This window comes from Athene cunicularia (assembly GCF_003259725.1).
Source record: "Athene cunicularia isolate RWA chromosome 8 unlocalized genomic scaffold, athCun1 chr8_part1, whole genome shotgun sequence".
Taxonomy (NCBI): Eukaryota; Metazoa; Chordata; class Aves; order Strigiformes; family Strigidae; genus Athene; species Athene cunicularia.
In genome coordinates this window covers 21959411-21982584 of record NW_020799109.1, presented here as the reverse complement: position 1 = coordinate 21982584, position 23174 = coordinate 21959411, and the positions used below count along the sequence as shown (strand labels likewise).

The 23174-nt window shown below is 35.8% G+C and overlaps 1 protein-coding gene across 1 annotated transcript in view; it reads left to right on the top strand.

Moving 5' to 3' along the window:
- The window catches only part of COL11A1 (collagen type XI alpha 1 chain), a 167430-nt gene that overhangs the window by 108351 nt on the left and 35905 nt on the right, over positions 1–23174 (top strand). Inside the window, exons 41-51 of the mRNA XM_026853967.1 lie at positions 261–368; positions 1144–1233; positions 1529–1582; positions 9518–9625; positions 10111–10218; positions 11276–11329; positions 15300–15353; positions 16095–16202; positions 19645–19698; positions 20613–20666; positions 20750–20803. Of these exons, the coding sequence (XP_026709768.1) occupies positions 261–368; positions 1144–1233; positions 1529–1582; positions 9518–9625; positions 10111–10218; positions 11276–11329; positions 15300–15353; positions 16095–16202; positions 19645–19698; positions 20613–20666; positions 20750–20803 (846 nt within the window). The remainder of the gene's footprint in view (positions 1–260; positions 369–1143; positions 1234–1528; positions 1583–9517; positions 9626–10110; positions 10219–11275; positions 11330–15299; positions 15354–16094; positions 16203–19644; positions 19699–20612; positions 20667–20749; positions 20804–23174) is intronic.

Here is a 23174-nt window from a genome sequence, read left to right as displayed (position 1 = left end):
GGAGCAAGATCAGGATTTCAGGCTTTGGAAGCTGTACAGACGTGTCTGCAAGCAGAATGCAATGCAAGATTTATTTTATAGGACAAAGATATTTTGTAAGTTAGCTTTGCCTGGAGGGAAGGTGAGGAATGTATGCTAACCAATGGTAATATTGTTTTGTAACAAATACTCATAACAGCTGGGTATAAAGAATCTCCTCCTCCCTACCCCCCAAGACATTAAATACCTTCAGTTGACTGAAGTTTTACATTTGTGCTTAGGGTCCTACTGGTGAAACTGGCCCTATTGGTGAAAGAGGTCATCCAGGTCCTCCTGGTCCACCAGGTGAACAAGGTCTCCCAGGTGCTGCAGGAAAAGAAGGTGCTAAGGTATGATGTGTCTTGAGGGAACAAATTTAAAGGGACAGATAAATTGCTGACGGTCTCACATTTCAAATCATCATGCAGAATAAAATCAGAACACATAATATAAAATCACAATTGTCACATTTCACCCAGACGGATTTAGAACACTAGAAGATTTCAGTTTTAGAGCTGTGTCTGCTTCCATTGAAATAATGAGAAATCTCTTGAGACAATAACTAGTGTTTTTGTAATAACAAAAATTCCCCAGTTTATGTATACCACACATCCACTATGGAAATATATAGTAATGCCATGTTCACACCAAGGTGGAAAATTGTACATGGGCATTTAAAATAGGATGTGTAGCACTGGCTAAAAGGCAGAATTTCACTGACTAAATTTAACTCTTTGCTTACTTTTTGGCCACCATTGGGGCACAAGAAAAATATAACTTATATAGTTGCTATGTAATTCTATTCAATCTTCCATTTTAAATGGGCATTGTAAATTTTTTAAAAATGTAGCTTTAAACATTTTTATGGCTTGCTGTGGTTTTTGCTAATTATATTCTATAACTAATACTGTAGTTTGTTAAAGCTTGTGATAAATTTAACCATATTGATAGACTATTATACTGAAAATCTTAAAAGAATGAGTGGGTGAACAGGTGGCAGCATAACCTTTTTTGTCATTAGTGTAACTACAATCTGGTATTTAATTTTCATCACTTATTTAGTGACTAACGTAAGAATTTCAATTTTTTTTTTTTTTTTCAATCAAAATGTAATATCTTTCCAAGGGTGACCCAGGCCCTCAGGGCATTCCTGGGAAAGATGGACCAGCAGGTCTTCGTGGTTTCCCTGGAGAGAGAGGCCTTCCAGGTGCTCAGGTATGGTATAAGCACTCTTGCAATTGACATGATGTTTCTAAATACACTAAACAATGGATCAACTCTTTTATTTCATGAAGCTTTCTACTGTGCTTAAAAATGAATGCAAAGGAGAACAGATATCAAGCATCCAGCATTGTTAAATATCATTGGCTATATAAGAAAAAAGGAATTTATTCAGGCTTTTTGTCTTTGGATTTTTACATTCTTCCTATCACATGTATTGCAAAAATAACTCTTGAATTTTCCAGTGTAAGAGATAAAGAGGTAAGCTTTTTTTTTTTAATTTTTTTAGGGTCCAGCTGGTCTGAAAGGAGGGGAAGGCCCACAAGGCCCACCTGGTCCAATTGTAAGTAAACATACTAATTTTATGAAAATCTAAACAGTATTACATAGTAACCTTTTTTATTCTTTACATGCTGTGATGCTTCTATCAACACAGTCTGTAAAAGAGCAGACAGATGTATGTCATTCCAAGTGATCAGTAACTATTTTCTACTAATTCTCTATACTAATAAACATTGAAGGAATGTGAAGGTTGTGAATATCTGAAGCCTTTTCTGTTAGTAGATAGGAGATTTACTTGTTTCTCAATACTTGAGATGAAAGAGGTTTTCCATAGTGGAAAATTTATGGATAGTAGATAGTGGACTTACACTGTTGTGGTGTGTCAACCTTGGCTGGATGCCAGGTGCCCACCAAACTGCTCTATCACTCCTCAGCTGGACAGAAGGAGAAAAAATATGACAAAAGGCTTGTAGGTCAAGATAAGGACAAAAAGATCACTCACCAATTACTGTTATGGGCAAAACAGACTCAGCTTGGAGAAATTAATTTAATTTATTATCAATCAAACCAAAGTAGGATAATGAGAAATAAAAAACAAACCTTAGAACACCTTCCTCCCAACCATCCATTCTTCCTGGGCTAAACTTCACTCACAAATTCTCTACCTCCTCCCCCCCGAGTGGCGCAGAGGAACAGGGAATGGGGATTGCAGCCAGTTCTCTCTGACACTCCTTTCTTCTCACACTCTTCTCCTGCTCCAGCATGGGGTCCCACACACAAGAGTAAATCCTCCATGAACTTCTCCAACATGAGTCCTTCCCACAGGCTGTAGTTCTTCATGAACAGCTCCAGTGTGGGTCCCTTCCATGGGGTCCAGTCCTTCAGGAACAGACTACTCCAGCGTGGGTTCCCCACAGGGTCACAAGTCCTGCCAGTGAACCTGCCCAGTGTCGGCTTCTCTCTCCACAGGGCCACAGGTCCTGCCAGGACCCTGCTCCAGCATGGTTCCATGGAGTCCCAGCCTCCGAGCATCCACCTGCTCTGGTGTGGGCTCTTCCCTGGGCTGCAAGTGGACATCTGCTCCACTGTGAACCTCCATGGGTGCAGGGCACAGCTGCCTCACCATGGGCTGCACCACCGGCTGCAGGGGAATCTCTCTCCGGCACCTGGAGCACCTCCTCCCCTCCTTCTGCACTGACCTTGGTGTCTGCAGAGGTGTTGCTCTCACATATTCTCTCTGGCTACTCTTGTGCAGCAGTTCTTTCCCCCTTCTTAAATAAGTTTTCATTAATTTTTAACTCACTGAGAAACAGAATCTTTCTGTTTAGATTGGGATAACAGAATGTTTCATACATAAAGAATACAACTGATAAATATTCTACTCATCTTCATTAATTTTTGTATAGTTGGGAAATGTCACATAGCATATTTCTTTCCACCACTATTTTACAGTTTTACAATTTTTATTTATTTGCTATCTTTTTTTTTTTTTTTTAAAAGACGGTCCTCTCAGAATCTATTGAGATTTTTCACGCAGATTTTGGAGACCTCAGCATACTTAAATAAAGGAACACATCTTAACTCTGTTTTGAAGTGCTTTGAAAATGATACAGAGAATGATACAGCAGCAGGCACACTATACCATTATTTTTGCCACAGTATCTACATTGAAAACAGTATTTTTCAATGAAATTTGAGATTCTCATTCATATTTCAATTAAGTTAAGATTTGAGAATGTATGATAAGCACTGTAAAAACAGAATCTTATTTTGGAAAATAGTAACATGCAGCTTGCAATCTTCTGTTGAAATCCATTGGAAAATAAATCATACAAGAATATAAGAATGGCTTATTAACAATACCATTTTATGAATGTGTAAAGAAATTATGCATTATACAATTACTTGAGAATTTTAGAAGTTGACCAAACCCATCCACTGCTTTGAAGACTTTATCTTCACTGTACTTCCATACTATACTATAGGCATGCCTATAGATAGGATCAGTGAAACTGTTACAAACTATGTTTGCTTGGCTAATAACAGCTATGTAAAATCGTCTCAACATTTTAAACTCAAAATAGACATAAATATGTATTTGCCAGCTTTCTGTTTTGCTGTACCTGTTTTTTTTTTCTTTATGATTATGACAGAAAAGCAGTGATATGTACGCAGTCCTCAAAAGCAGTAAATTATTCTCCCTTGAGTAATGTGACTAGGCTTTTTCTAGATGGTCCTGTGCTCAGAAGTTGTTTACATTTAGATTTTTGTTTTGTGCTTGGACATCTACTATTTATACATTTCCTACCTCTTTCATTTCAGTTTCTGGTAGTTATCCGCTGAAAGGTATTTGAAGTTGGATATGCTTAGTCACCTATTCTCTGTTGTCATTTTTTATGCAAGGAGGTTCTACAGGTACACAGTGGTATTCAAAACATGGTTCAGTTATTCCCATATGTGAATTGTGCACATTTTGGCAGTCATCTTGTCAATTTATTTCTTTCATTCAGTGCAACTGAAACAAAAAAAAAGTCAGCACAGCTATTCCTAGACAAAAAAGTAATAGAGGAGCTGATATTCTCTGTATTTCAACAATAAAGCTCTCTTATGTCCCTGCAATTCATACTGAGATTAGAATGCATTAAACAAGGAGGGATAAAATCCCACATATTGTAAAGGTTCATGGTTTTAGATTATTTCTACATTATTGGAAAAGATCTGCTGTAGCACACTTTTAAGCTTCTTGATTCCTTAATATTTGGTACTTCAGTTCTTAATTATTGAATCCTTAATGCCTCTAAGCTTGTGTTCTTTAAATCGAGAACTCGGATTTGTGATTTACAGTTCTTCTTAACATCATGCATTACATATACATTCCCAAAAGGCACCAAAACAAGGTACCAGGGAACGGAATGGAAGCTAGTAGGGAAAGTCAAAAGGGACACCATCCTACCCCATCTGAAGAACCTGGACTGTTAGAAGAAAAGATTGATCAAACTCAAGAAAGCACAGACCAGAATAGTCTCTTCAATCTAAAGGATTTTTTGTTAAAGGAGGCCCTAAGGCTGGACTAACCTCTCAAGCAGATAGTTAGTTCCGCTGCAATGAAGCAGAACTGTGCTGTGCATTCACAGATCAGACAGCACAAGCATACCTGACATTTAACACACCCCACTTTCCCAGACAGCATGCCCACACAGTAGCTGTGGCACTACTATCACAGATTCTCATAAATATGTATCATATAAGGTTGTGAGGCAAAAGCACATACCCTGTTTAGTGATGGTTGACCATATTGTGAAATACATGTGTTTGAATTTAAATTCAGATGATCCATGTTTTTCTAATTCTTACAGGTTGTGTATATGTTAGTACTTTAATTCAAAACATCAGAGCCTTTTTGAGCTGAATGTTGCAATCACCCCCATTTACCAATCCTTTGGTTCAAATCATGGAGCTCTCTTGGAGCTCATGAACAGCATTCTTTTCACATGAATCTAGACTGGAAGAGAAATTCCAGAGGCACTTATAATACCTGCCAGCTAATATGAGTTCAGTGCCAGACTGGAATTATCATGAACATAATTCTGTCCATAAATAGACAGAATATGGGTGTCAGTAGCACAGTACTGACTGCTTCATTTTATAAATCCATTCCCATTGGGGCCTTACCTCCTTCTAAGGTAAACATAGTCATAGAAAGAATCACTTAGGAAGCTCAGAATTTTTTGCTTATTGTTTTCCCGATCTTTGAGAAATAGATGTAGTTTTAGCAGGAATCATGAACAGAGTGGAAAAAAAAAGTTTGAAGGGTAAACATCTTTTTAAAATATACTTTGAGTTCACTGTAGTGCAGACAGGCCACTTGAGGCAAAACCAGCACCAAGCTGCCCTGAGAGTATTCCAGAAGTCCTCAGTGGGATTTTTTTTCTATTTCATCTTTAATTACTGACTTGATATCTTCAAAGTCGTTTTCGGTGAAAAAAGATGCATAGGTGCCCTTAATACTGGGTTTCTGTGCATCTGCAAGTAGCACAATTAAAGCACAATAGCTTGCTTTTTTTCACGGTAGCTCATGGCAGACCATGAGCATCAAATAGTCCTAAAATATTTTCCCATCTATTTTTAGCCAACAGAGGGTACACACAGAAGTGTAATTATAATGGAGTCTTCATTTGCCTTTTATAATAGGAAGAGAATTCATGCCACTGGATGGTTTTCCTCCAATTCCCTGCCAATACCAATTGCTTCTAACTAGCATATATAGTCAATTATAAGCTTTATTTGGCTAGTACATACATCTGCAAGCATACCAAACAAATGACTGCTCCAAATACTGTGCATGTCAATTACTGTGCTTGAAGAGATTTGGACAAAAGAAAGAGATGCATGAGTGCACTCCAGAGCAAGGCTTTTTCCTGGTTTTGTTGTTGTTTTTGTTGGGGGTGGGGGTGGGGGGTGTTTGTGGTGGTTTTGGTTTTTTTTTTTGGTTTTGTGGGGTTTTTTTTAACTGTTCTTTTTTTATCTGCTATCTTTGTCTTCTGTTTGTTTTCTTCCCTTCACACTACTGTGTGGAATGCTGAATGCTGATGAGAGAAAGCTCTTTGGAATGTCAAGCAGTCATTTTTCATTAGCTCATTTAGGAATAGGATGCTTAAATTGGACTCAGAATAAGCCAGCTGTAGTTATCAGTACTGACGTATCTAGAGTTATCTTCCTCTATCTTATAACATTTTTCAGTCATGGGATCCTCACTTGTTGAACATTTTGTTAAGCATCGGTAAAAAGTATTGCTACTACATATAATGTATACAATAGCTATAATTATATATCTCTTCACAGAAAGTGAGATAAAACAAGGTTACTAATGAGTTTATAGTCTGTATAAAATAAATACAAGACAGAGCATGAAACTTCATTCTGTAGAAAAATTTTAACCCCCCTCCACACAAATTAATACAAAGATTCCAGGATGTGAGTGCCACTGCAAGTCCACAGGTTAAGGAGGAGTTTAGTAATATAAGGGGATTGTTTCATAGTGGGGCAGAGTGATTAAAAATAAAAAAAAAAAGATAATGAGCATAGAAAGTGACAAGACTTAGGTTGCCTAGAATGCTTTTTGGAGTTGTGACTATAATTTAATGTGTTCTACTTTGATCAGAAGCCATTCTCACAAAGATATGAGAAGATCCTTGAAAACAGGTGTACTTCATGTTCATAACTCATGTAAAATTTAAGTATAACAAATAAAAATATAAGCATGAAAAGTTGGCTGAATAAAAAGACATACTAGAAATTATGGCCACTGTTACTGTCTGCTGTCTTCTGATATAGGAAAGATCTATGCGTTATTTGGATTTTTTTCCTCTCTATTGTTGCATCCTAGTGATGAGATGACCTAAAATTGTTTAGCTTATGGAAGCTGACAAGATCAGAGACCATGGTAGTATGGCTGCAAGGTAGTGAATTTTTCATGTTGAATTCACTGAAGTCTTAGGAACTAAAATAACAAACAAGAGTGAAACTTAGGCATCCACCCAGACTTAAAAGAAACCCTCAACCCCTGGAAGGCTAAAGTCATCTATGATTCTTGCACAAATTCGTTTCTTGAACATTCATGCCAAATTAGACTTCACTGAGAAAATTTGCAAAAATATTTTGAGCAACCATTCAGCACTCTCTTCAGTTTTATCTGGAGGAAAAATCACATTATTATGGAATTAGTACCAGTTATGCTAACAGGGTCAGTGCAAGAAAATTATGTCATGAATAAAAGCAAAAAATTGGGCCATCATAGGTGAAAGCATCATAAAATTCCAATGTTCCATGAGCCAGTAAATTGCTTAAACATGGAAAAAAACCCTGACTATTCAGAGCCTCAGGCTATAATACCTATTACTTATCCATTCCACGATGTAGATCAGCTGGAAAAGTGAAATTATCGATAACTTTAAAGCGTTACAATCTTCTAAGTATCAAACTGAAAAGCTGGGGAAATATTACTGTACAGCAAACAAACCTTTAACAGTGCTCTCTTGATGGAAAAAATTGTAAATTATTTAAAAGACAGAAAACAAAGATGGTGCAGAAGTGTGAAAATACAGAAATTTAGAGAAATATGACAGCTCTCTTTCCTCCTCAATGAGCCCACAAATTTCAGCATTAACTGTGTTGCTATTAGTGAAATAGTTTTCCCATTAGACTTGTAAGCACAAGACTAGCTTATATGTGGAATATAGTGGAAGAGAATTCTCCATTGTCTTTGTGCCTATGCTGCCTTATGATGTGCAGCATGTCAAACCTTCAGGAAGTATCAGGTCTGGCAAAGCTGGATTTATTGCCAGAGTTCTCAACCAGCGATGGTGCAAAAAAAGCACAAAGAAGTTCCACCATTCTGCATGCTCTGCCTATACGCAGGAGAGCATTATGCTTCTCTCTCCCTGCACATGCTGAGTTGTGTGGACAGACAGGAGGAAGCAGTTAAATGGCAGTTAACATCTGTATCAAGACACAGGAAGTTTTCTCCTGTGCTATGATGAATCCATTTCACAAATAGAGAATACCTTGTCAGAATCTGCATGTGTGATCAAGGAGATATTTAGGAATTCGAGTGTAAGTGTCTTTTGCTCCCTGTCATTTTCTTGCTGTGATGTGCCTCCAAACAAGTATCCATTTTGTTGCTTATGAGTTACAGAGAATTTTGGTTACAGATCACTCTTTGGAAATTAACCCAGCTTACAGAAAGGATTTAAAATCAGTACTCCACATTGTGTCTTTTGACTAAATGATAAACAACTATGGACAGACCAAAATGTAACATTTTCATTCTGAAATTCCATTTATTTGAGTAGAAGTTCTAATCTATACTGTTATCTGTTCCCTTCTATCACTTTAGGAAGGTTTTTCAGTACTAGAACACCTTGTTTCTTTTCCTTCCCCTTCTGAACTACTTAAAACTGTATGCCATCTGTATTCTTAGAAAGTGCATTATATAAGACAGGGAAAAATTTGTCCACCTTAGGTACCTCTTTGTTTTTAGAGCACTGAAAATTTTTACATCCCTAGCCATTCTCTCAATTTTGTCTAGTTAGTTCAATCAAGCAGAAACCATAAAGGTACAGCTCAAATTAGGAAAGGTTATGGAGCTTGGCTCTGTGGTAGATTGGCATATTTAAAAGAAAAGTTGGCTTTTTATGAAACAACCATAAGCCCTACACTGTACTGACGGGGAAGGTAGAAACTAATTTTCAGTTATGGATGATTTGGTAGTTTCCAATAGGAAAGCAAACCCACTTATTTAGGCAATTAAAGGAATACAGTAATGACAATGATACGACTCATTTAAAAGTGAGGCTTGTTGACATTAGAGTAAAAATTATTCCTCTCTGCTATTATTCTCTGTAAAAATATATTCTAGCATACACAATTCCAGTGTTTTTTCCACAAAGAGCACCTTTTTCCCTTTAATTTGCAGTATTAGATTTTTAACTTTTTCTGTGCTTATCTAAGGACACGTAATGACAAATCAAATTAGTCATTATACTTCAATAAATTTTTACACAGGGGAATTGAAATGCAGAAATGTACTGATCATCACAGCAATGTATGGCAAAACCTTGACAAATTTTATGTTGTGGTGTGAGTTAGTTCTGTATTTTAAGATTATGAATATTCTTTCATCAAAGTAGTATGTTAATGTATATAGGAAACACAGAGAGGAAAAAGTTCTTGAAAATAGGCTGAAGCACTATCCTATTATGATTAACAAATACAGGAAGGGGTATTTATGAAAAAATAAAAGAAAATTAGTGTTGAATAAGAACTATTGAGTATGAACTTCAGGTTAGTTCTTTCAGCCTTTTTCTTTACTTGTACTCGTGCTGAATGTGTAGCCTTTTACCAGCTGGAACCTCACTGAATAATGTGAGTCATGAAAACTGCCAACAGTTATCAGGGTTATATCAGAATTCTCTTATACTTTTTTATTGTTTTCCAGGGTTCACCAGGGGAACGTGGAGCAGCAGGCACTGCTGGCCCTATTGGTCTACCAGGTCGTCCTGGACCTCAGGGTCCACCAGGCCCTGCAGGGGAGAAGGGTGCTCCCGTAAGTAATCACAGTCACATAAAACTGTCACAGCACAGACTTTTCATTTCATAATATTACTTTTTCCTACTCTAGAATTTGCCTGTTAAACATATCCTCAGAACACCTAACATACTCCTTTTATATTTACAGTTAAGTAAATAGTAAAACATTTATTGTCACGCCCTCTAACACCCAAGAAAGGTTAAATCTGTTATTATCACAGCAGGGAGTTAATATAATAATAAAGTTTGTGAAATTGGTCTTTCATTAAAACTTTGTACCCAGACACTGCATTAGAGCACAAGTGTATTTGTCATCGGCTTCCACTATTACTTACTATAATTTTCTGATACATTCTCTTCCCTTTATAGTTTTCTTTCTGTTGATTTATTTTTGTTTGGTTGGGTTTTTAAAAAATTTATATTGGTAATGTGACTCCGTGTACTGAAATCTTCATTAGTCTCCTGTGATAATGTGGATCACTTCCTTTTCTTCAAAACCAGGGTGAAAAAGGTCCTCAAGGTCCAGCTGGACGTGATGGAGTACAGGGTCCTGTCGGACTTCCTGGTCCTGCTGGTCCTAGTGGCTCTCCTGGAGAAGATGGTGACAAGGTGAATCATTATAATTGGTATTAGTGCATCTGTGAGAAGGTCTGTCAGTAGAGTTCTCTGGTTGTAGCTTTCCTCACAATAAATATAGCAACAAAGCAACTCTTACACTTGCTTCCCCCAAACTCCCTCTACCCACTGCAAAAAAAATTACAAACCTTTCTGTATTTAGATATCTGAGGGACAGATGCCACGGGGCATTGGGATTTGTGTTCAAGAACTAGTCGACTAACATTTATTGTGGCAAAGAAACAAGGATTAAAATGTTGCAAAATAAATCAAGGCAGATACTGTCAAAATTTATTTTTGCCTATTTTAGAAACTTGGTTTGCTGAATGAGTAAGATAAAATGTTCTCAGTAATGTATAGTGATTTGGAACCAGTCTTGGTAGGCTGAGAGTGTCAAAATATTATGTTCACAGTAGAAATATTCTGTTGAATTCTGGCAGAAATTAGGACACAGCACCCTTCAGGATCATCTTGCATGTTTGCTTGATCTAGCACTGTTCTGTTAGTTAGCATAGGGTAAAGGTAAAGACTTTTTGGTTTTATGATGCATTACTTATCCTACAGAGAGTATTTTCTGTGATTTAATTTAATTGTCTTTTATTACTGTATAAAGAAAACATTTTTTTCTGACATGGTTTCCTGGTGATTTGAATAATTTTGAAGTTTTGAAATATTGTACTCTACAGTGAGAAGCAGTTGTTCAGTCACATGCAGTTAGATGAGTCTGTAAATCAAGGGGCTTTCATTATAAGTTCATATTGAAGGTGACATGAGGAACACAATTTCCTTTATTTAGAGCTCAGTTGCTCTATACTTTAAAGCCAGGTCTTGTTGCCCTTCACAATTTAGCAATCAATATCTGGATTAATATGACATACTATTGATCGATGCAGAATTGCCCCCTTTAGGCCTTCACACTTGAAGCAGCAGCATAAAACACAGAATAATAATATCAAAGGGGACACTTAAAGATACTGTGATATTGACTTCAGCTAAGTGTGAAGGAGACCATTTTAAACAAGAAGTTTTAACTTTTAACTTTCAATTACAGGGTGAAATTGGTGAACCGGGTCAGAAAGGTAGCAAAGGCGACAAGGGAGAAAACGTGAGTAGCAAAATCCTTTGTCCATTATGTTCGTCATAAATAAAAAGTATTTGTGCATGAAGTATCCAGGTAGCCTTTCTACATCAATGAACAGAAACAAAGACATACTTCAAAATAATGTTGAGTTTTAAGATAACACTAGAGGTTTGTACTTACAGAGCCATGCATATATTTAGTATTGCTTATATTCCTTGAATTTACGGAACATTCCTAAGCACACTTTCTATATCATTTTAGTTCATCCAATCTACATTTGAACTGGGAGAGACCAAGAACATACATACATTCTCTTGCTGTGTTTAAGTTAATTTCACTGACTGGATTGTGTGAACATACCCAGCTTTAGCTTCTTAGACATAATGATGAAGAATATGAAGACTTGATAGAGAAGCATGCTAATATAGTTTTAAAATTTTTAAAGAATCTAATTCTTGAGAGCAGCATTTCAGAACAGCAAAGACCTCAGATGAAATGGTGAATATGAGTTTTCAAATATTATCACTAGGCCTATTAGTAAATTTAGGACTAATCAGGCTTCTACTGATTTAATTTGAAATGGTTTTGTCTTAAAAATTATTTCTAAAGATCAAGCACTTCCATTTTTGATTGGGGCCAGAAATATAAAAATAAGCTTTTTCTGTAAAATTTGAAGCTAGAAAGAATAAAACTAACATATTTTTTTTCTGTTCAATTTTGGTATCTTTCCCAAAACTTCACAGAAGGTTTGTTTTCACTTCTGTTCAATTTCAAGATAAACTGGCATTTTATCTGAGTAATTTCCCTTAAGAAAAAATGGAGAAGTAATTGCAGAAAGCCTTTTAAAATTATTATATTTCACCAATACTCACTTCAGCATCAATATTCCATTCATAAAAGCCTAGAACTCAACACAGGAGTATTTATAACTAAGCATACTAGCTATCTTGAAAACACTATGTGCTTATTGTGATTAACAACTTATAGAGCATCATAAAAGCTGATTGCTTCTAAAAATTACTCCAAATTTATGGCTTACACATAATCCGATGATGTTTTATAGGAGGATACATAAAATTTGAACAAATCACAGTTTTATGACAATTTCATAGAAAAAGTGTGGTGACTATATGTGCAAAAAAAAAAATGACAGGGGTTTGTTTTGGTTTTAAAGTTAAGGTTGTGCTTTTCACTTATTTATGTGAGAAAGACTTCTGCAGTTTCCAGTGCAGAAAACACATAATTTTCACAATCTTATTAGATCAAATCACAGGTACTATAATAAACTACTTGTAATGCCCTGTTAACACAAAGAATGCAATATTACACATATGAATGAGAGAGGGCTTCTATTACAAACCCCAGTTTTCAAAGAAACATACATGCAACCAAGTTGTAAACAAATTCTGCTTTAGACTAAAATTACTCCTGCATAATCTGAGTTGAATACTATGGTTAACATGGTAAAATTAATTCATCAAATTAAAACATTCTTAAAAGTCCATTTCAAGACTTGTTCCTAGTTGACTGAAAATCAAACCTAATGTATTTGCTGTTGTAGTTGTAAAGCAGCTGTGAGATACATAGAGATATATGCAGCTCCTCTTTGTCCGGCTGAAGAGGTTCTTAACAGGGCAGGTGCTGCATACACAGAAAAATCTGGTATTTAAAGGAAAGGGCAGAAGAAGCGTATGAAGCAGGTCATGGTCCAGTTCCACTTTAGGCTTTGCATGATCACATGCATATCTTCCTGTTTTCCCCTTTGACATGCCTCTTCATTAGATATGCTTTTGCATCAGAGCAATTCAGAAAACACACATGCTGCACTTTTCTATTATTTCAGATCATTTTAGCATAGCTAGTTATGCTGAGCATCAGACTGTGACCACAGTTCCCATAGTGAGTACTAATGTATTTGGGCATGTTCCAGCAGACCTGCTTTACAAATAAAGTGTCTGCAGCATAATCATTTGAGAATGTGCCCTGTACTTTCAGTCTCAAGGTTTAAGGCATTTGGGAATATACTGTTTTCCTTGAAATACCTTGAAATTCCTTTAGTGTTCAGGCCTGCTTAGTTGAAGTGAATGTTACCCCATTTGAAGTCATGTGTATTGAATCCTATTCACCCTCAATTGCAGTTACTCAACCCTGACGATTTCAGAATGCATTTATTTCAAATCTGCTTTCCTTTCACCATGCTGACAGATGTATATTGGGGAAGGGAGGAAAGGCCTTGTTGGTCACCTGTGATAGATTCTGAAGAGGAAGTAAGTACCTACTTCTGAAATCACAGGACATAAAGAATAGATATTCACAATACCTAGACACCCACAGAAGCTGTAGTGGGCATTTAGAGGCTAATCACAGCAAGGACCCTGAGCAAAGAAGAACTGATCACTCTTTCCTGTGTAAGAAGCGCCAGAAACATCTTCAATGTCCCATTGAAACTAGCAAAGATTTATGTTTGGGAGTTTAACTATTCTGTGCCTAGTAAAAAATACTGTGTTGCCATATCCTAGCTAGGGACAGCACAATTTTATTGTTGATGTACATCCTCTCTTGAGCCTCAAACCCGTCATGGCTACCACAGCTGCTTGTATTAACTGAAGATTCTCTCCCAGTGATTCTGACCAGTCTCTCTCCCTTTGCCCTCCAGAGCAATGGAAAAAAATTGTCTGGCCATGTGTCCAAATAACTTCACATTAATTAATTGCAAAGTACCTTCCAACATTACTTTATATCAAATTGAGTATTTAAATGAGATTTAAAATGTGTAAATCTTGTTCTGGGCCCTGCAAAATGAAGGAGCAGGTAGAAGCACCCTGCAGGTGGTAAAGCAGTCTGTTCCATTATGGGTTTTTTTAAATTCATGGTTGCTAGTTCCCTTTCTCATGGTAACCCCTAGTCAACAGGATCATTCCTAGGAGTCCCTTCTTTTAGAGATTTCACATAGATGCTAAAAAGCTTTGCTTCATCTGTTACCATCAGTATGTGAGGAAAATAAAATTATAAGAGAAGAAACACATAACTTGACACTTCAAACTCCCTACAAATAAGATATTCTAAAATATACATAGAACCCAAATAAATAAATAAACTTTAGAAGTCCCTTTTCCTAATGTCCCTATAAAAGGAAGAATAATCTAATTTTAGCCCTAGCAAAGTCTTTAAACCCAAGCATTATTCTTCACTAAATTAGAATTTCCAGCCTAGAAACTGCAGACAACTTCCCTGCCATCTGAAATAGCAGACCAGTATTCAGCTAATGCCAGGTGTAAGGTTTTGTGCTTTCTTAGCTTCACTCTTTATCAGTCTAGTCTCTCTAGCTATTGCAAAAACCAGATTCAACCTACAACATAATTTTAACCCCATCATAAACCTGTATCTTGCATTCCCATACTCTGTTAGGTATCTTCATTACATCACATAATTTAGGAAGTTATTATTCTGTAAGGAGACTGAGAGACTTAATATCAAAGTGAATGTGACTTCCAGTGTGCAACAAGGACTTTGACTTTTTCATGTGTCCTGTAGGACAAAATAAGCCTTGTGCTGTTGCAAAAACCATTTGCAATTTCATAAAGTAATAAGAAATTAAAGATAAATTGTTAGATGATGCTTTAAAGGTTGAGTTTTTCTGCACAGATCTCATGGCAATGTCTGATATTTTGAGTAATAAAAAAAAATGTTTTTCATTTTGATTCATGTTTGCATGGGAATCTATTCTAAATATTCTGAAATATTACAAATGTGCTTTCAATAAATGCAGGTATTAAGTCTATTATAGATGTTAAAATCTGAGGTTTTGAGAGATAAAAGATTGTACTGAATGGAAAAGACTTGTGAGTAATGCTGCATTCTCTGTGGAGAAATGTTGAAATGCTTAATAGACTCTGATCATGCAAATAGGGTTGTCTCTATATTTACTTTTAATCTCAATCCATATGCCATAATCACTAACTTTTCCTACTGGATGTTTGTTTGTTTGTTGCAGGGTCCTCCAGGTCCACCAGGTCTCCAGGGTCCTGTTGGTGCCCCTGGTATAGCTGTAAGTAGCTTATTCAGAGCAAACCCCAATCTTGCCATAACTCCTCTAATACTTAAAATTTCTTTGAACTTCTTGGTCCTTATTCAGGAACATATTTCAAATAACTATTGACAGTTCTGACATTGTCCCTTTACATGCAATTGTTTATTTTAAACAAGCTTGCATAGGTGTTAGTTTATTGCATATTTACAGCTGGGCAATAATTTGAAGGAATTATTAAAAATGAAATAGTGTAAATAGTGAATGAGGCCCATCCTTTCAGTACACTTGTTTGATGATTTGTAAGAGAGTCAGTGGTAAAATCAGCTCGGTACCAGATGCATTTAAAAGAGTAACCCCCTTTTGAAAGAGTTCAACATTATACTGGGTGGATTGATTTTTATTTTCATCTAGAAGGCTTTGAATTCTTCTATCATGAAGATTGGTAAAACTATATGCTACTCATTTACTAATATGTAGATATTCAACATCTAGAATGTTCATGCAGATATGAAAGAGAAGAGGAATTCATGGAAGATTTTTGAGACCTGCAGTATTATTTGACCTACATTAAATGAGGGCATATGCTGGTCTTCTATTTATTTAACAGATTTCATTCAATCAAGGCATACACGCATTTCAAAAAACATCAGAAGTGATTCTGAGCCCTCTTGTAGCTGTTTTCCAGTCATTGCCATGGAGCTTTTTCTGTTATTATCAGACCTGTGATTTTTTTTGTTTTTTTTTTCTATTTCCAAATAGGGAGGTGATGGGGAGCCAGGCCCAAGAGGTCAGCAAGGGATGTTTGGGCAAAAAGGTGATGAAGGTCCTCGAGGCTTCCCTGGCCCTCCAGGCCCTATTGGCTTACAGGTAAGCTCCTTTATTATTTTGCCGCACACCTGTAAGAACCCTGATTTCTGTGTCAGAAACTTCATGAGTATTGTCTTTATTAAATAAATGATAGCATCAGTTAATGAGGACTGAAATATCCCATATTCATAGAGTTCATGCATAAATACCAGATTTAATGCTAAAGGAGATTGGTAAAATGCTTTGAAACGGAACTCCTGGCTACCATAGACTTTAGAATTTCATTCAGTAATTCAGTCATTTATAGAGTCCAATGATTTCTGTTTCAACAAGAGCACTTCTTTTTATTGGAGATACACATTTTAAAGAAAAGATTCAACCTGGAGGCTTATTTAAAATGTTCTAGTCATTTACTATGTTTTCAGAATATGTTTTGGCAACATGGTGTGTTTCTGGGTGATACCATCACAGACACTACTTGTGTTCTGAAAGATTAGTAGAACTCCATGATGCTTATACACTGCTGCCATCACTGGCAGTTTCCTGTAGTGTCAAGTTTCTTCCTCTTAAAATTGTTACATTATGAGTCAAAAAAATACAAAGCAAGTATACAGTAAAATGTAGGCTTCTCACTGCTGCATCCAGAAGATTATGGTCAAAAAATCCTGCTTTTTCAAAAATTTATTTCGCTCAAATAAAACAAAGAAGAAGATGTTTAGGACCTTCATTTCATTTCCATGTAATTAACGTTAGAGCACAGAGCACTTTGAAACTATTCCTAATCCATGCATTAAGCTGTAATATGAATCATATATATTCTCTTTTAAAAAATGGAAAATTATAGCAACAGTATTTGAATATATTAAACAGTATGTCTCCTTTCTATCCACCACACATGAACTGACTCATCTCTCTAAACCAAACTTTAACCTGTACCTATAATTTTTTAAATCCCATTACATAACACAGTTAAGAAAAATTACAATGAAGTTTAAAAAATATTGCAAACCTTCATCTGAACCAACATGTCTTGTATAGACTCATATTGCCTTTGAAACTGAAAAATCTTTATTTTCAGAAATCATAACTCAAAAAATTATTCCTGAATTTTATTATGAATTAAGTTTTTTACTATTTTAAAGAGTGAAATAAAATTATCCTTTTTATTCTTCTCAGATCTGCAATACTGTTTCAATTGAATTTTTTCAGTGAAGTCCACCTTAACGTTTTAAGTTTAATGAGCACTGAGCTTCATAAATATAAAAATCAAATAGTTTGAACTTATGTAAATGAAATATTTCAAATGAGGAATTTAATTTCTCTGATTAAGATTTTAATTTGAATATGTTAGTCCATGGACCAAAATCCCATATTGGCTAATAGTATTGGAAGTACCATTGAGAAATCAGGGGTTTCTTTTATTCAGTAATGCACTTCTCATGGTTATTATGAACTGTTAGGGAATAACAATTTTCTGTGTCATATATATATTATACTCAGTGGTAACTATATCATACTTCAGTTAAATTCTAGTGATATTTCTTACACTGGACATTAAGTAAAAAGTATTTTTGTCCATAAAAGTGAATATCGGTAAATTTGAAAATGTATTATTTGTTAATTTTCTTGCTATTTAATTTTGATAGTATTTTTAAAAATAAGAAAGTTTCTAACAAAAGGAGTTGAAAGCAAAGAAAAACTCAAAAACTCTATGGGCCTATCTAGTTTATCTTATAATCAATTCATAGCAATTTTACTTAAATTTGGAAATATTAAATGACAAAACACCTCAATTACTTCTTGCCAGAAGGAACTGAAAGCACTCCCAAAACACCATGTCCAATAACGCATGAACTATTGATTCAGTGAAATCAATGAGATTTTGTCATTCTTGAAATACGGGTGCACCAAATGGCTTTGAAAAGTCTTTTCATAGACAGAAATATCACGTAAATGTCTAATTGCCTTCACAGTTTTATAAATACCTCCTCTGCAAGCAGTTGAATAAGTTGTTTAGGTTACCATGACCATGATTCATGGATAAGGCATTCAGCTTTTTAAGCTAAATGTCTTTTTATGTTCATGGGGTAGAACTGAGTGGACTGTTGGCAACTGGAAGATCTAGTTTATTAGACGTGGAATTCTTCTTTCAGAATATCAGCTTTCTAAGGACTAGCCATCCAGTCCAAACCTAGGTTTCTCCTCTAATCACTCTTTAGAACATTTAGATACAAAATTGTTATTTAAAAAATTATACTTTTCACAGTGAAGGAGAGTTAAAATCAATTCAAATTTCATTTGTTGAATTATTACCACATTACAAAAAATAAACATGAAGAAAGTTAGAAAGTAATAAAACTACTTGTTGTCATAACCCTAGCATTACTACTCAGCATGTACTATAATCAATACGTGTTAGTGAAGATAGTATTATCAGCTATGGACTTTCATTTTAATAGAACACAGCCTAGTATTTTTTAAAATAAACAAGGATTATACAGAAAAGCCACTGTGTCATCACATGAGCCACAGCTGGCTGGTTTTGTGCTGATTGCCTAATAGTAAACAGGCTTTCACAACAACCATAGTGCACTGACAGGTCAGCCAAGTTTTCATGGTAGTAGACAACAGAAACACATGTAATTTTTAGAGAAGGTATATCTCTGAATTTTGAGAAGTACTTCTATTGTTCAGATTGTTTCAAAATAGGAGGCCAGCTGAGGAATGGATACAGTGTTGGCTAAGGTTATACTTGATACTTTTTTATACAACTTTGTAGCAAAGATGGCAAATTGTGTTTTACAATCTGGTTAGCTATAGTTTGATAACATGCTTTGAAAGTAGCAGAACCCAGGAGGTGGAACTGATAGTGCTTCTAGCTGTGGTAACATTTTACTAGATATCAGTATTAGTATCAGCTACAGTTTCTTTCTCTTGGTGTTTGTTACTAGTCAAATTTGAAAACTTTGCTTCTAAGGATACGTTTGTATAACCCAATGCAATGCCTCTCAGCTGGATTTATCACCACTACTGGACACCTTATTAAAGCAGTTATACAGCTTCCAGTACTCAGGTAGCGTAGACATCTTCGCATACCGCTTCATTGTGCTGCACTGATTATATTTTCTTTACAAATATATGTATCATAGCATAAATCAAATTATCCAGAGGCCCACCTGTAGTCAGGATAATGATGGCAGTGTTTTTAAAATCAGCCACGCTAGCACTTGTGTCCCTTTCTTTTTTTTTCCCAAATTTTCTGCTTCACCTGGTTTAGGCATATAGGGCTATCTATACATATGATGTAATATAAAAAACTCCTTTTCCTTTTTTCTTCATTCAATGCAAATAGGTTTTGCTTTCTTTCCCCCACCCACCACCCCCACCCCCCAGGTTCCCAAGTTTCACATCTAGATCTGATTTATATTGTTTCATATTGATATATAATTCATCATTCCAGGTACCCTACTAATAGTTTTCGTATCTCTTTCATGTGTCTTAGGGTCTGCCTGGCCCACCAGGTGAAAAGGGTGAAAATGGTGATGTAGGACCAATGGTAAGGCTTCTTCCCCACTGGTCACACTGGAGGACATAAATATCATATGTGTATTATTGTCTTTGTAGCTCACAATTTGATAAGGTACTGCTGGATTTGGTGCCTGAGTATGAAACATTTTGTGTAACATAAACTGTCTCTGGGATTTACTTTGCTTTCCTATATCTATCTCCTCATATTTAATATCAAGGTTTATGTAACTTAAGAAAATACTCAGAAGAGTAGATAGCAAAGCAGGTGCTGAGACAGGACAGTGGCATGCAGGTTCAGGAAAGAAAGAGAAAAACGAGAGACCACTGCACCAAAGTTTGGAGCTGCTTCTCTAAATTCAGGGCATTGTACCTTAGCTTCAGGTAATTGCAGGCCAGAAGATGGTAAACACTATTTGGCTATGTTTACTCTGTTTCTCTGGGTGATCTTGAGACTACATTTTCCAACTGTTCATATTATTGACAGAATGCCTTCTGGGCTGGTCCTGAAACGCAAGCTATCTGTTCATTTGCCTCTAACACCCTATGCCAAGCCTGGATGCTTTATTATTGCCCATCTGTAGGCACCATGGTGCAGTACTGTCATATGGCTATTACCAAGCATATAAGGTACTCCAGGGTCTTTGCAACAGTGGAATGGGTATGCAGGTAACCTTCAGGGAAAATACAATGCAGGAAACCAATCCTCAGGAGTCTAAGCATCAGATCACTTCCAGCTCAGTTACTGTATAACATAGCCTGGATCCCCTGTCACCTTGTGAACTCATGCAATGGGCAACAATCTGTCCCTGCTGTTTCTGTAGCACTGAGGAGATTAAAAGTTCTCTACAGATTGTGTATATTGCTTTTCATTGGCCAAAAAAAGCACCCCACTGGACTTACTCTTTACGATTGTAACTCTATCAAATTGTCTCTTTGATACAGGGTCCACCTGGCCCTCCAGGTCCAAGAGGTCCCCAGGGTCCTAATGGAGCTGATGTAAGAATTAACCTATTTTTTCCTCTCAGTAATTCAGTAACAAGCACCATATTTGGGATAACCAGCATCTTTTATCATTGTAGGGTCCTCAAGGCCCCCCAGGCTCAGTCGGCTCTGTTGGAGGTGTTGGTGAAAAGGTGAGTGTTGATAATAATATCCTAGAAAGAAAAAACATTAGAATAGGAATATGAATATGCGTGTTGATTTTTCTCAGCTGTATAGTTATATTACAGTTCCCAAATATCCTTCATTGACCTAGTAGTTGTTAATAGTGATCTAGCTATACTTCTAATAGCTGACTTACCACGGTTGGTCTTTTTATTTCACATTTTACATCACAAAAATATTTAAAAATCATAAGAAAGAGCTTCAGAGCAGAAAAGGTAGTGTTCAGGTGCAGTAATAAAATAAGGTTATGGTTATGATGTAGCTAAGAATATCATATAGCCATCTATCTGGAACATTAAGAGCACAAGCTGTTATGTAACGTATCAGTGGTAAACGTATCTGTGAGGTGAAGCAGATCTGAAGCATCAGTATGTATCTGTTCCTCATACAGATAGATACAATTCCAATAAGTCAAAAGTTCAAGGATGATTTGTGCTAGTTGAAAATCTAACTCAAGACCAATGCTATATGACATTCATTCGTTAAAATTATTTTCATTGCTATTTTCAGTTTTCTATTCAGAAAATTTCCTACCAGTATATGGGATGTTTGTTTGGGTTATTTTTAAATTTCATATCTTACACAAAGAACATGTTGGATATATCTTTCTTTTTCTTAAAGAAAATGTGTTGTATGCAACAGACATAATGGATTTTTTTGTGTGATTTACTTGAATCACGAGTCTAAACTATTATAAAATGCTGAGAAGAGACAAAAGTCCAAGTTAGATGACTTCAGCCATATCATGTGTGTAAGCCTAAAAGCATTTTGCTGTAATGTTACAGATTTAATACGAATTTTTTCTTTAACTTCGGATTTGGAAATAAGATTTTGAAAGGAGCATAAGGTGAAGGAAACAGAATATAAATATATTCCAGGCCACTGTATAAATAACATTGAGAAACTATGTAGATTGCTCTTGATTTATTTAAATATTTGCCACAGAATATCATATGTATCCAGTGAAACACTGATGTCAATGAATCCTAGAAAACACATCCCTAGGAATATCAGTAGTGGTAGTTTTTCAGAAAGCTCACTGCATTGATAACTTCTCAAAATATGAAGCAAGTTTTCCACTTTTCTTCCTGTCCAATCAGATAATTAAGTGCACAGGTACCTCTTCCCACAAATTCCTCATACACCATCACTGAACTTCAGCACTTTATAAATCTTAACTTCTACTCCCTTTCATTTATCCACATACTCTCTTTGACACAGTGCACCAGTATTGTACCTTTAGGTACAAATCCATCAGAACCATGAATTCACAAATAATGACTCGAGTACCAGGTCAATCAAATTTACTTGTATTTGTCACAATCCTCTTCTTGATCAGTGCCCAAAAACATGTCACTCCGTTTCACATAGCTTTTAGGTATTCTTTCTTTTCACAAGATAAGGAAGTTACCATTATTTTCCCAGGATCATTTGTATGACCAATAAAAAAAAAGGAAATCTGCAGTTCATCCTACAGTATCTCAAAAGCTTCTTGCTCCTCTGTCATAACAAAAGATCTTTCTTATTATGCTCTTCAGTATTGTTGATATCTATCATAAAATTTTGGTTATGTGTCTGCTTTTTTCACTAAATTGCCTTTTCTTTAAATAACCCTTCACTTATATTAGGGCATGACAAAAGGAGTCACCAACATTTTATCAGTGTGACCAAACTATTATTTTAATAGAATCTTCAGATATTTTTTTTTTTTTACATGCCCATCAAATAAATCACTTAGCAGTGCTCTGAGATGTGGTGAAGATAGTACTAGAATAATGGAATATAATGTATGGGTTGATGGACAAATATCCTACTTTATATTCCTTCTTTGTGTGTTGAGATCAAAGGGTACTGATCCCAAGCAGATGAAAATACTATCTTTATACTGGTTTTTTTTTCATGGTAGCACTGTCATCTCTTAAGGTGACAGTGCTTCATTGCATTCCCTTTTTCTCAGGATGTGGCTCTGAGCATCAACTCCCCTCTTGGTAGCAGTGGCATTCGTGTGTCTTCAATCTTTTTTAAGTTTGTATAATTTGTGTAAGACATACAAAACATGATGCCCTCCTGCTTGACTGCATTTATAACAAAGATATTCCCTCTAATCTCCCAAGTTTGTGACATTGTTCCTCCAGCCTATTTTAAAGAGAGCTGCAGGACTTGTTTTTCTCTCTGGGAAGAGTAACAAACACATGTCTGAATGTAAGAGTTGGTAGAGATGGAAAAAAAAAGAATATGGGAAAAAGAGAATCTCTGTCAGCAGAATTCAGGAAAAAAAAAAAAGGCACTGTGGGAAGAAAAATTCTCCCTGTGACACTAGGGTACTGAGAAAAACATTTA